The sequence below is a fragment of the Caretta caretta genome, chromosome 2 (genome assembly GCF_965140235.1).
Source record: "Caretta caretta isolate rCarCar2 chromosome 2, rCarCar1.hap1, whole genome shotgun sequence".
Lineage (NCBI taxonomy): Eukaryota > Metazoa > Chordata > Testudines > Cheloniidae > Caretta > Caretta caretta.
The window spans coordinates 5539317-5552599 of NC_134207.1; the positions used below are offsets into that span (position 1 = coordinate 5539317).

General features: G+C 49.6%; 1 protein-coding gene across 7 annotated transcripts in view; it reads left to right on the forward strand.

Annotated features, from left to right (window-relative positions):
• The window catches only part of TOP1MT (DNA topoisomerase I mitochondrial), a 63304-nt gene extending 52274 nt beyond the window's left edge, over positions 1–11030 (forward strand). For 6 of the 7 annotated variants that reach the window (XM_048841807.2, XM_048841810.2, XM_048841808.2 and 3 more), the window contains one exon: positions 864–2401. In XM_048841807.2, coding sequence (XP_048697764.2) covers positions 864–966 — 103 coding nt within the window. In that variant the 3' untranslated portion in view covers positions 967–2401. Of the gene's footprint in view, positions 1–863; positions 2402–10948 lie in introns of those variants that run through there. The other variant, XM_075124899.1, reaches the window with a different exon arrangement.
• The last annotated feature ends 2253 nt before the right edge of the window (positions 11031–13283 follow it).

The following is a 13283-nucleotide window of genomic DNA, read 5'->3' on the forward strand; positions in this document are numbered from 1 at the left end:
GTTTTATTCCTCCCAGCACCCCTGAGAGGTAGGGAAGGGGTATCCGCCTTCTACAGATGATTAGACGGTGATGTGGCCAAAGTCAGACAAGGAACCAGGCTGAACTGGGAATTGAACCCACATCTTTTGAATCCCAAGCCAGTCTCTCATAGGCCAGAAGGGACCATCATGACCATTTAGTCTGAGCTCCTGCACATTTTAGGCCACAGACCCTCACCGGCCATCGCCCGCAATAGGCCCCTGCTGAGTTATTGATGTCCTCATGGTTTAAAGACTTCACGTTACACAGAATCCACCATTTACACTAATTCATACCAGCAAGTGACCCTGGGGAAAATTCCTTCCCACCCTCAAATATGGCAGTCACTTAGACCCTGAGCATGTGGGTGAGACCCACCAGTCAGACACCCGGGAAAGAATTCTCTGTAGTAACTCAGAGCCCTTCCCATCCAGTTCCTGTCTCCAGCCGTTGGGGATTTTTGCTCCTGGCAGTTGCAGATCGGCTCCATGGCATTGTAGGGTGTCCCCTCGTACCATCCCCTCCATAGATTTATCAAGCTCCATCTTATCCACTGGCCACCCTTCCTCCTTCCATTAGTGTGTAACAGAAGACTAAAAAGCTGTATAGTGCTGTGAGTGGGGAAGTGATGCACGTCACTCACAAAACTGCGGTTCCATACCTCTGTTATCTCAAAGCATTTATGTAAAGCTAGAGAAAACCCACAGAATCTGACATTAGCAAATGCCCAGTGGGTAAGAATCCTTCCCTGACAGGGTGTTGAACTGGCGGATCTAATAGCAACTGCCTGCTGCTGCCGGCACCTTCTGCTACCATTCAGCGTCTGCCCTGTGCTTGCCCGCAGGTGTAAGAAGTTTGGAGTGCCCATCGAGAAGATTTACAATAAGACCCAGAGAGAGAAGTTTGCCTGGGCGATTGACATGGCTGACGAAGACTTTGAGTTCTGAGAATGGGGCTTCCCACTGAGAAACGGAAACCCGTGTTACCTCTTGTTCTTCTGGCAGCTTTGGAAGTTTTTATGTATTGGGGAAAATACGTGTAATGGAAGAATTTGATACATGTATATCATGTCTTTTTTTGTATAAAAAGAACCCCCGAGTTTAAATCGGAAACACAGGTACCACTCCCAGTGGTACTAATCCTGACTATAGTGGCCTTATATATGAACTTTCAGTTCCTTCTCTCTGCTCCCAAGTGCTTCATGTCTTCTTTCCCCTTCAGTTCTGAGATGATGGAGGTTAGGTACGAGTCTAGTATACAGTATAAAACTACATTAGATTATCTAATCCCATCTCCATTCTCTGTATCAGGGTGTCTCTACCCTTGCACTCTGCCTGAGAATTAGCTTGACAAGAAACACTAAGGAATGATAGTGCTGGAACCAAGGGATTGGGGAGACTGAAAGCAGCTGTAACATGACTGAAGGGCTGTAGCAGGAGTCCTGGGTATATACTGTGAGAAGGGATAGTCTACAGATTTCTAACCCTGTCTGAGCTGGAGTAAGAATTACAGGATATTTTATTTTCTCTATTCTTTGGAAGGGGAAACTGGTTCAGATGCACACAGATAGTTATGGTGATCTATAGGAAACATTCGGTTTATGGAGGGAGGAAATGATTGAAAAGGCCAACCAGCACTTAGGGTTGTTATACAATAGATGGTTGAAACCCAAAATGAAAATCCTATTGATTTGAGCAAAGCCTGCTCAAATGCACCTTCACTGTATAACCTTGGTCTAGCAGAACCGTTCTCTGTGGCCCTGATCCAAAACCCACTGAAGTCAATAGATGTTTTCCCATTGACTTCAGTGGGCTTGGGATCAAGCCGCAGATATCTTTAGACACCATATCAGTTGATGCAAATCTCACCACACCCGTTCACTTTCATATTGTGGAAAGGTGTCAGGTCCATGGCAGGGGTTGGAAATGTTAGGTAGGGGTCATGATTTTGCTGTAGAAACGACAGTAAGTGGCATGTGACTTCACTGACTGAGTCCATGTTTCTCACTGCTCTGGTGACATGGGGCAGCAAGCTGCCCTCATCACAAACCAGATGGGGATCTACTGTAGGCAAAATACAGTAAAACAAAGATATTTGCCATATCACTATTGATCACTTGTTTTGATACAAAGCACAAAGTTTTTTATGGATCTTGCAAGCAATAAGCCTGAAAATACTTTTGTCAGTAAACCTTTGTATGCACATTAAGGGTTAATCCTTCTACCATTCAGTGGATAAAGTCCATGTCACTGCGGTCTGGAGGTCCTTTTCTGCATGTTGATTTTCAGACCATCGCTCATGTGTTAACTTATTTAAGTTCTCATTTCTGTTTGAAGTTAGGTGCTTGAAACATTTCATTAAAATCTGAAATATTTTTGGGTACATTGGTCCTCTCGTTTATCCAGATAATCCAGTCACAGAACCCAGCCCTAGGTCAGGAGAAACCTGCACTGGAAGTTGGTCTCTGGGGTGGTGATGAAAGGGCTGCCTGCAAAAGCGATGCACATGCAAGTTTTTGTGAGGACATATTTGGAAACAGGGCTCTAAAATGTTAACTTTAAGAGAGGGCGTTGGACAGCGGTAAAAGCAGGAGAGAGGACTTGTGTGCAATTGACCGCCATCTATTAGGAAGCAGGGACTTTGGGTTTCTAATCTGATCGTTGGATGGGTCCCAAAGTGATTTTGCTAGTTCGTGTCTGGTGGATACATGTCTCCTAGTAATATAAATAGGACCTTACCAAATTCACAGTCCATTTTGGTCAATGTCTTTGTTTAAAAAATCGTAAATTTCATGATTTCAGATATTTAAATCTGAAATTTCACAGTGTTGTAATTGTAGGGGTCCTGACCCAAAAAGGAGTTGTAGGGGGAGGCTTCTAGTGTTGTTATGGGGGGGTTGCGGTGCTGCTACCCTTACTTCTGCGGCTGGCGGCAATGCTGCCTTCAGAGCTGGGCGGCCAGAAATAAAGGGAGGCGTCAGCTGCTTATGTCGTGACACTTCCTGGGCATGCCAAGGGCTGGGATGCACCTCGCTACCACCTGCCCTCAGCATGAGGGTGTCTAGTCTGTGCCTGCCAGAGGTCAGCTCGCTGACACCCCCAGCCACAGACACGCACTCCTCCCCCCTCAGCCTACACAGGCTCCGCTGTCCCTCGGCAGGTTAGCAATAGGCACACGCCAACCCCCGAGCCCTCTGAGCATCCGCCTGCAGCGTCCAGCCACAGAGCCGCTGGACGCTCCCAGAATTCCCAGCGCCACAGCTCCCAAAGCAGCAGCACACGCCGCTGACCAGTGTCACGGCTGGACCCCGCAGCCCTGAACCCGCAGCACGTAGATTGGCTCATGGTAAAAGCCCTGACGACGTTTATGTAACAAAGGAAGAAACTGGAGAAGACGCGAAGGGGACTAGTGGCCTCAGAGGGTTACAGACAAAGTCAAACCAGAACACACATGCTAGAGCCGAAACGCCGCAAACAAGCTGCGTTCTCGTCTAATACAGGCTGCTTCCCCAAAGTGCTCCTCGGGGGGCTTTTCACCCAGGCTGGCTTAGACCAGAAGAGCCAACTCTCGAATGTGCCGGGAGGTGGGAGGGGGGCTCCCCCCAGCTTTGCCCCAGGCCCTGCCCCGACTCCGCCCCTTCCCCCAAGGCCCCACCCCACCTCTTCCCAACCTTGCTCCTCCCCCGCCCCCAGTGCCTCCTGCGTGGGCGGGCAGGAGGGGCTGATGGTGGGTGCTAAGCCCTGGAGCACCCGTGGGGTTGGCGCCTATGGCTCAGACCCTCCTTTCATGAGACCAAGCCTGCCGGCAGCTTGTCTTCTCAGATGCAGCATGCCAGGGCATTCCTCTGCACCCCTAGGTATGTCAGGCCATGTCTACACTAGCGAGCGCATGGCTGTACCAATGCAAGTAACCGCGCTCCTGTAGCCGCACTGTGCCGGCGGGAGAGAGCTCTCCCGCAGGCAGAATTAAATCACCGCCAGTGAGTGGCAGTAGCTATGTCCGTGTGAGAGCTGTGCAGAGGAGCGCTTATGCCAGTGAAACGTATGTCGCTCAGGGGGGTGTTTTTTTACACCCCTGAGTGACACAAGTTTTGCCAGCATAAGCAGTAGTGTAGCCATGCCCTTAGACCAGTCCTTTGTTCTTCTGTAGGCTTGCCCCACCTTCCCCCGCTGCTCACCTCTCCCTGTTAATGTCTTCTCCAGGAGTCCCCACAATTGCGTCACTTGACTCCGCGTTCAAGTAGATTTCCATTGTAAGCCACACGGTACACAGTGGACAGCCAGGGAGCTGTGTGTGTCCCCCACCTCCTGCCTGGTGGGACCTGTCATAAGGCATGTACCTCTGGCAGACCTGCCCTTTAATTCAAGGCTCTAAGAACATGATTTCCAGAATATGTGCATAGCTCCTTCCATATTATCTGCGCACACATCTGGCAATGCGTATGATGCCCACTGTGACAGGCGTTTGGTAGACACCTTACATGACACTCTTTGGTGACCTAGTACGAAGATACAGTACCAGACCCAGGGGATCCCTGTAACTCTTATGTAGCCCTCTGCCAGCTGGCATTCTGAGGGCCTTTGGTCACATATGTCAATCATCTTTCTTGTGTGCTTTGATTAGCAGTGAAATAATTGACAAGACTGACATTTTACACACTCATCATTAGGTTTCAGAGTCAACGTGCTGAGTGGCACCTCACTCTGGCATCACGAGTAAATGGAATTTAAGTTGTGAGTAGAGAGTGACTTTACCATCAGTCATTTTCCAGTCCAAAGCCTGTTAAAAATAGCTAGTGATTGCTTCATTATTACCGGGCCATGGGAACTTCCCTGTACCTAAGCCACGGGAGGCAGGTCTCTTGAGACACCTATTGCACTTCCTAATAACTTTCTAAATAGAGAACTGGAACTGTAGGGTGAGGTTTCTCCTTTGACATTGCTGAAGTGAAGCTGTTGCCCTGGGAAAACAGCCGTGGATAATTCACGTTTGTTCTCCAGCTAGAACCTGTTTGGGGTGGGGCTAAGAAGTGATTTCAGTCATGATGGGCTGCAATACGTCAACTGTAAGCCCCTTGGGGGCAGTCTGTGTTTGTACAGCACCTTGCACGGTGCGGTTCCTGGTCCATGATTGGAGCTGCTAGCTGCTACCACAATCTAAATAACAACAGGCAAGTTGGTTTCATTCTGGAATGCTGAAAATCTCAGCCCTCTTGCCCTGGCTGTTCGCAGTCAGAGGATGGTGATATACATGGCACGTTCTCCTGGGCCACCCCTTGTGCATGAGAGGCGGGCCTGTACAAACCTCCAAAGCCTCCACTATCCTCCTTCAAACTCACTTCTGTGGCGACGCCCAAACCCCCTCGACAACGGCTAGGCAGTTGTGTGGTAGCTGCCCCTCACGGCAAACTGGCTTGTCTCCCTGTTAGCTTGTCCTCCGCCCCTTTTATGTCCACCTGTTGTTCTCTCATCATAGGCTGGGCCTGTGAGCTCTTCGGAACAGGGGCTGTCTTTTTAGCTACATGTGTGTACAGTGCCTAGCACAATGGGGCCTCAGTCCCTGACTGGGGCCTCGAGGCTCTACGGCAATACAAATAATCAATAGTTATAAATGCCCTATGCAGGCCTTGCAGTGAGGTTGGGTTGGGGTGTGTTACTCCTTTAAGCAGTCCATGTGTTTTTCTTTTGGAAGGTACTAACATGTGAAGCCAGGCGGGCTGTGAACCCCAGTGTGTACAGACCCAAAATAATTCCTCACAGCTCGGGGGCGTGGGCCTGAAGTGCCCCCACATTGGCAAATGCCAACATTCCCCTTGGCGTTCTCAATCTAATGTTCAGAAATAGTTCTTGTGCCCATAGTACTTACGTGGCTCTTTTCTCTGATTACCTGAGTGCCTCATTGTCTTGAGTGTATTAACCCCAATGACCCTCCTGTGAGGCAGGGCAGGACTATTAACTTCATTGCTGAGATGGGAAACTGAGGCACGGACCTGCTAAGTGACTTGCCCAAGGGCACACAGACAGCCTGTAGGAGAAGCAAGGACTTCTCCCAAGCCTTAGGTGAGTGCCTTTAATCATTGATCATTCCCATTTTGTGGTCTGTGGGGCACTTGTTGGTTCTGGCTTCTCCCCCCATGTCACCTGCTAAAACACATTAATAGAAGCTAAAACCACACTTAATACTTTCCTAGTATCACCTTGCCACGTCAGCAATTGCTATACTTGCAGAGGGATATTAGCTGGATGCAAACAGGAGAGGAGGGTCTTGTGGTTAAAGGGCAGGCCCAGGCCTCAGGAGACTGGGATTCAGTCTTCGGTCTGACACAGACTTGCGGCATGACCTTGGGTAAGTCACTTAACCTCTCTGCATCTGCAGAGTGTGACTGGTAACCCTGTCCTGCCTCACAGGGGGGTTGTGCGGGTAAATTCATGAGCAAAGGTAACAGGCTCAGATCCTGCAATCATGAGCATCGGCGCAATGCCTGCGAATAAAAGAGGAGGTGTCTGGGGCAATCTCGGCATTAAGATCATAGGATGGAAGGGACCTCGAGAGGTCACCTAGTGCAGGTGAGGCAGGACCAAGTAAATCTAGACCATCCCTAACAGGGTTTTATCCAACCTGTTCTTCAAAACCACCTATGATGGGGATTCCCCAACCTCCCTTGGCAGCCTATTCCAGAGCGTGACTACTCTAAGTTTGTTCCTTATATCTAAGATGTGGGTCGCACTGTGGAAGAGTTTGAGAACCGCTGGCTAACGTGAGCAGACACAATTTGGTGGGTTGCATCTCTTGCTATCCTCGCATGCAATGAGCCTGGGAGCAAACTTCTCCAGGGAGTTATTTCAAGTGAACATGTCTGAGAGCCTTGCCCAGGTCATTGCAATGAAGGTGCAAGGTCTCGGCAGAAACACACAGACAGTCACAGTCTGCAAGGTCTCTGGCGCAAGGGGTAATGTTTGCATTGAGAAATCAAGATAAATTCAGAGAAGCGGCAATCAAGAGTCACCAGAACACCTCGACTTGGGGCTCAACCCAGTTCTGTGACCTGGGGTGGAGACCCTGACCCTCCCAAAGGGAATTCTATCCCCTCTGTTGTCCCAGCAGCCATGCCCTGTGCAAAGCAATGCTGATGCTTCTCTCCCAGGGGACCGTGTCAGTTGACATGGGTGGTCATTTGTTTTGCTTTGAGAATTTGGGCTCGATAACTATTGCTCCGTGCTGGTGTTCTGATGCAATGCCAGAACATCTGCCCATTGCTGACCATGTGTGGGGCTGGGTATGTATTAATTGCAGTGCATAGAAAACTGCCTACGGACAGCACTTAATTAGAAGGCTGTCCCTCGTGGCTTACATGATGTTTTACCTATTACCAGCTACACCCACACGCTCCCCGCAGCGTAAGATCGCACCAGGTAGGAACATGCATTTTCTTACCCACAGCACGTGGTAGGCCACGTTACTCCAGTCATTTGCCTCTCCTAGCTGTCTGCAGAGATGTCATGTTTCTTGCTTTTAATAGTGTGCTCACCCTGAGGCAGTCACAACTTCCATACAGGGACCGAGTGCCCTGGAGCTGTCTGTACAGAGCCATCAAAATGACACTCCAGATTCTGGAGGGATGTAGCTTGGCTCTTCAGGGGTCAGTGGTCGTAGGATTTGGATGGATTTGATTGACAGGATGCACGGATCTGGATGTCATTCTACTCCCTCAAACAATCTCTGCTCCCATTTCTCAGAGAGATTTTCTGCATCCACCAGCCGCGTCCCCTCCCAGGCTCTTCCCACGCGTAGTGTGGCTCGACTCACTCAGTTCTACAGCCTCCCTGTTTTGCAAAGATAGAAAAGGAGACACCAAGGGGTAAATGGCTTTTCCAAGGTCACATGTGGAGATTGCAAACACGGCCCAGCTCCTGTGACTCCCAGTCGTGTGCATTAGCCCCTCATTTCGTTGGTTGCCAGCTGTGAAACACTAGGCATTAGATCTCCCTTGTTGTCTCAGTTACCATCTGACACGGCCACCTGGAAATGAACCATACGTGTCCCTGCCTGCATCAGCTACTGTAGTTACACCATTGTCACAAGAACATAAGAACGGCCACACTGGGTCAGACCGAAGGTCCATCCAGCCCAGTGTCCTGTCTGCCAACAGGGGCCAATGCCAGGTGCCCCAGAGGGAATGAACAGAACAGGGAATCATCAAGTGATCCATCCCCTGCCGCCCATTCCCAGCTTCTGGCAAACAGAGGTTAGAGACACCATCCCTGCCCATCCTGGCTAATAGCCATTGATGGACCTATCCTCCATGAACTTATTCAGTTCTTTTTTGAACGCTGTTATAGTCTCGGCCTTCACAACATCCTCTGGCAAGGAGTTCCACAGGTTGGCTGTGCGTTGTGTGAAGAAATACTTCCTTTTGTTTGTTTTAAACCTGCTGCCTATTTTTTAAAAAAAGTCACCTATCCGTCCCTGAGCTGTGGAGAGCTCAAAGATCTTGAACACCTCACTGGTGGACAGTATCTTCTAGTTGCTCAGGCAAATTTCCCTGACTCTGGTATCGTGACAACTTCAGAGTCCTAGCATGGTTGGGGGAGGGGGGGCCATCTACAGCTATTACAACATCGCTGCTCAGGAAGTGACGTTCGCTCCCTCGTGCCATATGCATTGGACTCAATCTTACAGGTGCCTCCTTCTCTGTTTGCTCTGCCAGACTCTCATGCATTGCTGACCTGCCTTGGCAGAAGGTCTTCCCATGTGCCTGGGCTTTGTGGGATACCCTGGGGATGCCCTGGTCTGGTCCCGCACACAGCGGCTCTGCACCCAGCACTTGATTGGTGAGGTTTGATCTGGACAGTTGAGTCACCACCAGACACTGTTCTGTGCCCCAGATGAAACTCTATTCTTTTTACCCCTCACTTGGAATCAGAGGAGGAGCCAAAGATTCATAATACGGATCATGAACAATAACCCTACGCGGCTGACTATGGTGATGCTTCCTTAGAAGAGGCCCTAGGTTTACTGTCAGTGACGTGACCTAATCCCTAACGTCTCCCAACTGCCCCCAGACAGTCAGCCCCCTAGAATCCAAGACCAATGCAAGCTGGGGACAAGGCTGGGCATGAAAAGCCAGTATTTGGTTCCCATGCGGATTCAGTGCCCAGTAAACCATCCGGCAGCTCTTCAGCACAGCTGCCACGTGAATCAGAGTGTGTTGTCATGAGTGACCCAGCCCACTTCAGAAATGGACCTTTAAAATTCCAGCCTTCGTAGTCACAAGAACCCCGGGGAGGTATATAACCCACCCCTGCGGTGCAGGCTGAGGAATGCAAAGCAAGATGAGGACCTGCCTGACTATATTGCTGGCTGCTGTCCTGTGTGCTGAACAAGGTGAGGTTCCCAGTGATTCTCTTGGGCTGCACGGTATTACAACATGGTCAGAAAGGAGGGGGACATGGGGAGGTAGCTGACGTTATTCTGAAATGACCTGCCTTGTGGTTCGGAGACCAGCATTTCTGTAGAGGGCACGATGGTCGGAGCTATTAAGCATCAGAAGGTGGGAATCCCAGAGTCTTCCCCCCTCCCCCCCCCATGATGTCTCTCAGCTGAAAGTGAAATTATTCTTTGTGGACCTGTCAAGGCTGAATCCCCACTCTGGCACTTCGAGTGCAGGAGGTGGGGGCCCGCAAGGATTCTAAAAATTACTGGCCACTCCAGGCTTGTATTAAACGCTCAAGGTTACAGCTTAAAGGTTACAAAAAAACAAAAGCATCTGGGGTTAGCACAGAGGAGATCCACAAGCCAAAATAAGAAATAAACCTGATCGCATCTAACTAAACATTCCCGATCCAAATTATTTCTTCTAGGTATGGAAGGTAATTTTTCATACCTGATTCAAACCTTACACAGCATTCTTGCCTACAGCTTTGCTGCTCCGTGTCCCTGCAGCCCAGAGAACAACAGACAAAGGGAAAGTTTCTTTCCAAATTTTAAAATTTCTTGCCTTCCCATTGGCTCTTTTGGTCAGGTGCCCACTCCTTTTCTTTTACCTGGGGGCTTGTTAACCCTTTACAGGTAAAGCAAGCAAAGAACAGCTACCAAGAGGGATTTTACAGCTAACTGGCTGGCTGGCTGTCCATCAAAGGGAGCTATCCCCCCACTTTATTTATCAGAGGATCCTTTCTGTATAATTTATTTCACCCATTTCTTGCATTGTCGCCGACCTATCCTAATCCCTAAAGATGGGTTTTCAAACACCAGTGTGCTTCACTTTGCCCAATGTAAGTAAATGGAAATGTAATTGGCCAAACTGAGGGCAATTACATTTCCCCATCTGAATGGGGTGCCTTCAGCCCGAACTAGCTGAGGGTGTGCTATCTGGCAAACCCCTCGCTCAAATTCTTCAAATTTTACCCTCAAACTCTACCCTGGTCCCTGGCTTGACCTACCAATTTTCAGGCCAATCTGTCGTTTCTTGGGGGAGTATAGAGAGGGTGCAAAATTCAGCCGTAAACAGAGACTGCAAGCTTCGCTCTGGAGAGACTACTGCCATGTTACTGTTTGCAGAGTGCTCTAAATGTGCAGAGTATTATTAAAGCCAATCTTGCAGGTATAGAATTGCATAAGTATCCCAGTGCTTTAGTTGTGGGAAGGGTTTCCTGGTAGGAAGCATTAGTGTTGATCACTATTGGCAGTAAACAAAGTAGAGGGATCTGGCTTAGAAATCCCTATGTCATCTTAATTATTTTCTGATGTGTGTTGAAAAGTGAGACAAATCTATTAGAAAGTGTTTTTTACTATTGTAATGGGGGTTAGGTGTTTATCAGCAGATGGATTGGGGGATGGAGGGACAGGATGGTGGTGTCATGTATTGCAAACCTTGGTGTCATGTATTGCAAACATCTCTGTGATCTGCATGGTGTTTCCCTTCCTTAGCTCACTCGCTGAAGTGCTACACCTGCATCGCCCAGTCCAGCAACGACCAGTGCATGATCCCCACTGACTGTACCGATGGTGACAAATACTGTGCAACAATAATCGGGACTGACAAATCTAGTAAGTTTCAGCATTAGTGACTAGCAGAGAGAGTCTGTCTACTAGTCTGGGCACATCACTGAGAACAGAGAACTCCTGCTTTCTAATGCCACATGCTACATGACACTGACTCTTTCTCTGAGCTTGGCCACATCACTTACACTCCCTCTGCCCCACTTTCCCCAGCTTTGAAATGGAGATAATCAAATTCACTCAACCTACCTCACTGGGATATTGTGAGGCTTAATTAATGTTGTTCACAGGTATAGCCCCATATAATTGCTAATTATTCTCCTTATTACTGACCAGTGAACACATTATTAAAAGGTCACTGCACTCATTTGGCTCAGCCATGGCAGCCTGGGACTTCAAAAGTGCTCACCTGCTTCTTACCAAGGATATCATAGAATCACAAAATATCAGGGTTAGAAGGGACCTCAGGAGGTCATCTAGTCCAACCCCCTTTGCAGTGAAACCCGGGTCCTCTGCAAGCACTGGGAATCCTGTTACGGTTATGACCCGGCTCTTGGTCACTCCTTGTTATTACAGCGGTGGCAGAACAGACACCAACTCCGTGTGCTTCAGTAGGGTGCTAAATACTCCTGCAGGTGGTGCTTATCTGGCCCCCACTGCTGTCGTACCTGAGCATCTCCCAGTCTTTAACCTGGCCTCACCCCGGTGAGATAGGGCAGTGCCATTGTCCCCATTGTACAGATGGGGAACTGAGGCACTGATCCTCAAAGGTATTTAAGTGCCTAGCTCCCACTGATTTCAATGATTCTTGAATCTGGGCCTAAGCAACCTGCCCAAGGTCCCACAGGAAGGCTGTGGCAGAGCAGAGAAGTGACTGTCCTCTCTCAAGCCTTAGAGCAATGCCCTGAGTACTTGGCTATGCCGCAATGCTGGAGCTCCCTCGCTTTACTGAGACCCCCAACCCCGAACACCACATCCTTGTCCTCTCTAGCAAGTGGACGTGCGGGTTTGTCTTAACTCCACGTGCAGCATTCCACATTAGAATAGAATAGACTATCAGGGTTGGAAGAGACTTCAGGAGGTCATCCAGTCCAACCCCCTGCTCAAAGCAGGACCAATCCCCAACTAAATCATCCCAGCCAGGGCTTTGTCAAGACGGGCCTTAGAAACCACTAAGGAAGGAGATTCCACCACCTCCCTAGGGAGCCCATTCCAGTGCTTCACCACCCTCCTAGTGAAAAAGTTTTTCCTAACATCCAACCTAGACCTCCCCCACTGCAACTTGAGACCATTACTCCTTGTTCTGTCATCTGCCACCACTGAGAACAGCCGAGCTCCATCCTCTTTGGAACCCCCCTTCAGGTAGTTGAAGGCTGCTATCAAATCCCCCCTCACCTCTTCTCTTCTGCAGACTAAACAAGCCCAGTTCCCTCAGCCTCTCCTCATAAGTCATGTGCCCCAGCCCCCTGATCATTTTTGTTGTCCTCCGCTGGACTCTTTCCAATTTGTCCACATCTCTTCTGTAGTGGGGGGCCCAAAACTGGACGCAGTACTCCAGGAGTGGCCTCACCAGTGCCGAATAGAGGGGAATGATCACATGAGCTCCCTGTTCAGAGAGGTGGCCACTACCAGTGGGATGGCTGCAGATCATGAAGATTTCTCAGCCCTTGATTGCCAGATGAGCTAGTCCATGAGGCTGCTCTCCCCTCCGGGCCAGGCTGAGCGCCCTGAGGAGAAGGCTGCAGTACCCTTTGTTTCTCTTTTGATTTAGGCTCTTCCGGTGCAGTGCGCATCACCAAGCTGTGCCTGCCTATGTGTACAGCTGCCAGCCAGCATGCCGGCCTGGGAGACGTGTCTACCTCCTGCTGCCAGAGGGACTATTGCAACCGCAGCGGGGCGGCCAGCTTGAGAATCAGCTACGCAACGCTGGAGGTTGGGATTTTGGCCAGTTTTGTCTGTCTCCTTGTCTGGAGCGGACTGTGATGTGTTGGGAAATCAGGGGTTTGTCTTGAAGAACCCATGCTGGTGCCCTAAGCACTTGCTCTCGTACGCGACTCGTGTATCGCCCTTCCCGCCACGGTTCTGTTCCCAGCCGCAGCTCGGCATGTCCAGTACGTTCACTGCCATGTTCGTGGGGTTGAAAGCACAAGAAGCTCAGTTGAATAGTGCTGCCCTCTCCGGACAAGCCTGCCTGAGCTCTAGCTTGTGAGCTCTCTGGAGCAGGGACTCCGTTTGATTTATCTCTATAGTGCCTAGCAGAGTG